The sequence below is a fragment of the Pteropus vampyrus genome, unplaced genomic scaffold (genome assembly GCF_000151845.1).
Source record: "Pteropus vampyrus isolate Shadow unplaced genomic scaffold, Pvam_2.0 Scaffold384, whole genome shotgun sequence".
Lineage (NCBI taxonomy): Eukaryota > Metazoa > Chordata > Mammalia > Chiroptera > Pteropodidae > Pteropus > Pteropus vampyrus.
Genome location: NW_011889165.1, coordinates 1,007,433 through 1,009,842, shown reverse-complemented (window position 1 = coordinate 1,009,842; position 2,410 = coordinate 1,007,433). Strand labels below are relative to the sequence as shown.

Genomic DNA, 2,410 nt, shown 5'->3' with positions numbered 1-2,410 from the left:
TAATAGAAAAAGTGAACTTTTAACCAAAGGCGAAAAAGTCCTTTTATAAAAGCTCGGTGCTAAGGAAGGACTGCCAAGTCATTTATACAATGAGTCATCTTTTTCTTTTTTTTAATTTATAAAAGTGAGAATTACAAAGTTTTATTTAATGTATGTGCAGAAAGCCCCAGACTAGTCAGATGACCTGTGTCAGGATCAGAATCCTGATGTAATTTTCTTTTTTATCCTTTTTCCCTTTGGGAGATCTCAGATTCTCATTGGTTCTCTATATGTGTGGTGGACTAAATGTGTCCCGCCAGAATTCATATATTAAAGCCCTTACCCCGATTGCGATGACATTAGGATGGCGGGCCTTCAGGAATAATTAGTTTTAGATGAGGTCACAGGGATAGAGCTCCATGATGGGATCTGTATCCTTACAACAAGAAAAAGAGGCCACGGCTCTCTCTCTCCCCATGTGAGGACAGGGAAGAAGGCAGCAGTCTGTAAGCCAGGAAGAAAGCTCTCACCAGGAACCTAATCAGCCTGTACCTTGGCCTTGGGCTCCCCAGTCTCCAGAACTCTGAGAAATACATGTCTGTTGGGTAGGCCCCCCAGGTTGTGGTAATTTGTTACAGCAACCCTAGCTGACCAAGACAACATGCTTAATGCCTGTCTGAACTCTGACCACTACGAGGCTGGGCTCTTGCAGTACTCAGGAAGAGGGTCTGGCTGAGGCATCAGGAAGTAACTTTTACTGCATCACTTTGCCAGTAACGTCTCAGCCCTGCTCTCTCCTTGGGTTTTGGCCAAAATGGGCCCTAATTATAGCTCATGGATGCCTGGATATCCCAATTCATTCCCCTGTTGTCCCTAATGTAAATCAGGGAAGCAATGCAAATTCAAAATAAAAAGTGTGTTTGGTGTCAGTCCAAGCAGCCATTGAAAATAAGATCAGGATTTATAATGAGCCTCATTGGGAGAGTAAAATCCTTCAGCCTGCTGAAAACACCAACCCTCACCAATGTTTAACATACAGCAGGGCAAATGGAAACAAAAACCAAGTACCTATTTTCACAGTAAATGATATTGAGGTCCATATTTACTCGAGTGACGAACATATGGCAGTCGATTCTGACTTCATTGATTGTAGGGGGAGGCAAAGCATGTGCCACAACCACGAGACCCATGATTTGGCTGGGGACGGTCCTCCCATGGGACAGCGACACCCTCAGTCGTAGACGGCCTGTTATGTGAATCACCTGTAATAGAGCAGTAAGTATAGGACACAGTCAAATTTACCTTTGGGATGTAACAGAGTTTTACATCTGGCACAATCAAAATTTGCTTGTATCTTCTGTAATCATAATGGCTGTCAAAGTGCCCTCAGTGTCCTCAAGGCAAGCGACAAAAGAGTAATGTTATACTCTGAGCATCTCTCAAGGTAACATTATTACTATGCTCTGCTATTGCTATTTTTCAGGACTTTTTTTTTTTTTTTCACATTTAGAGGAAGTTCATAACTGGATAAAATGACCAGAAAAGTGAGCACTGAGCTGTGAAAGGAAACATTTACATTATCAGCCCTTGTTAATAGATGATGTCTGTCTCTCCCCAAATCTGTACTGAGTGGGATTACATGGCCCTCTTCTTTCGGAAGTGGGGCTCAGAGCTTTCCTTCATTGGGGGGTTGATATTGCACAAGGCCAAAGACTCCACTGAGTAAAAGGCTCAGGCACAATGACATGATTGGCCCTTTGGAGCATAGAAATTCCGAGTTAGGCAGCACTGAGTTACCAGGAGTACTATGATTTATTGCAGTGGCCATGGGGTTGAAGGTAAGAGGAGTATGCCCTTCGTTGATTCCTTGACCTTCTACTAAAATAGGGTCAGGAAGACTTAGACCATCTCGGTGGCTCACTGCGCAGAAACAGGAGGGATAATATTGGGTTGTAATTTTCAGTTTCTTAGCCAAAGTATACAATAGATAATCCAGCCCGTCACCCGCCCCCCGACAACCAAACAAAATCGGTTCATCATCCTCCCATATTTTAAACGGTATTATTTTACAAAGGTGTCTTTTGCTTCTAAGCTGCATATGGAAGAAGAGCCATTGTGTCAAATTCCTTAATTTGATATTTGGGGGAAACGAAATCGTGAAAAGGTGGAAAGTGGGAAGGATTTGTGTGGCTGTGCTTCAGGATGATGGAAGTCGCGCGCGTGTGTGTGTGTGTGTGTGTGTGTGTGTGTGTGTGTAAGTATGTACGTGTGTATGTGTACTCTAGCTGTGTTCCAGGACCCTGCTATGGTGTGTGGGACCCTCCAAACCAGGTTGTAGAGGTAATTGCTGTGATTCAAGGGACCCCAGAGCTTAGTTTAGTAGCTAACTGAGTTTTCGCATTTGGTTTGCTTTTCCGAAAGCATCCCTGAG

At 43.6% G+C, this 2,410-nt stretch overlaps 1 protein-coding gene across 11 annotated transcripts in view; it reads right to left on the bottom strand.

Annotated features, from left to right (window-relative positions):
• NPAS3 (neuronal PAS domain protein 3) overlaps positions 1–2,410 on the bottom strand; it is an 839,700-nt gene that overhangs the window by 28,339 nt on the left and 808,951 nt on the right. For all 11 annotated transcript variants that reach the window (XM_023523216.1, XM_023523208.1, XM_023523210.1 and 8 more), the window contains one exon: positions 1,048–1,241. In XM_023523216.1, coding sequence (XP_023378984.1) covers positions 1,048–1,241 — 194 coding nt within the window. The remainder of the gene's footprint in view (positions 1–1,047; positions 1,242–2,410) is intronic.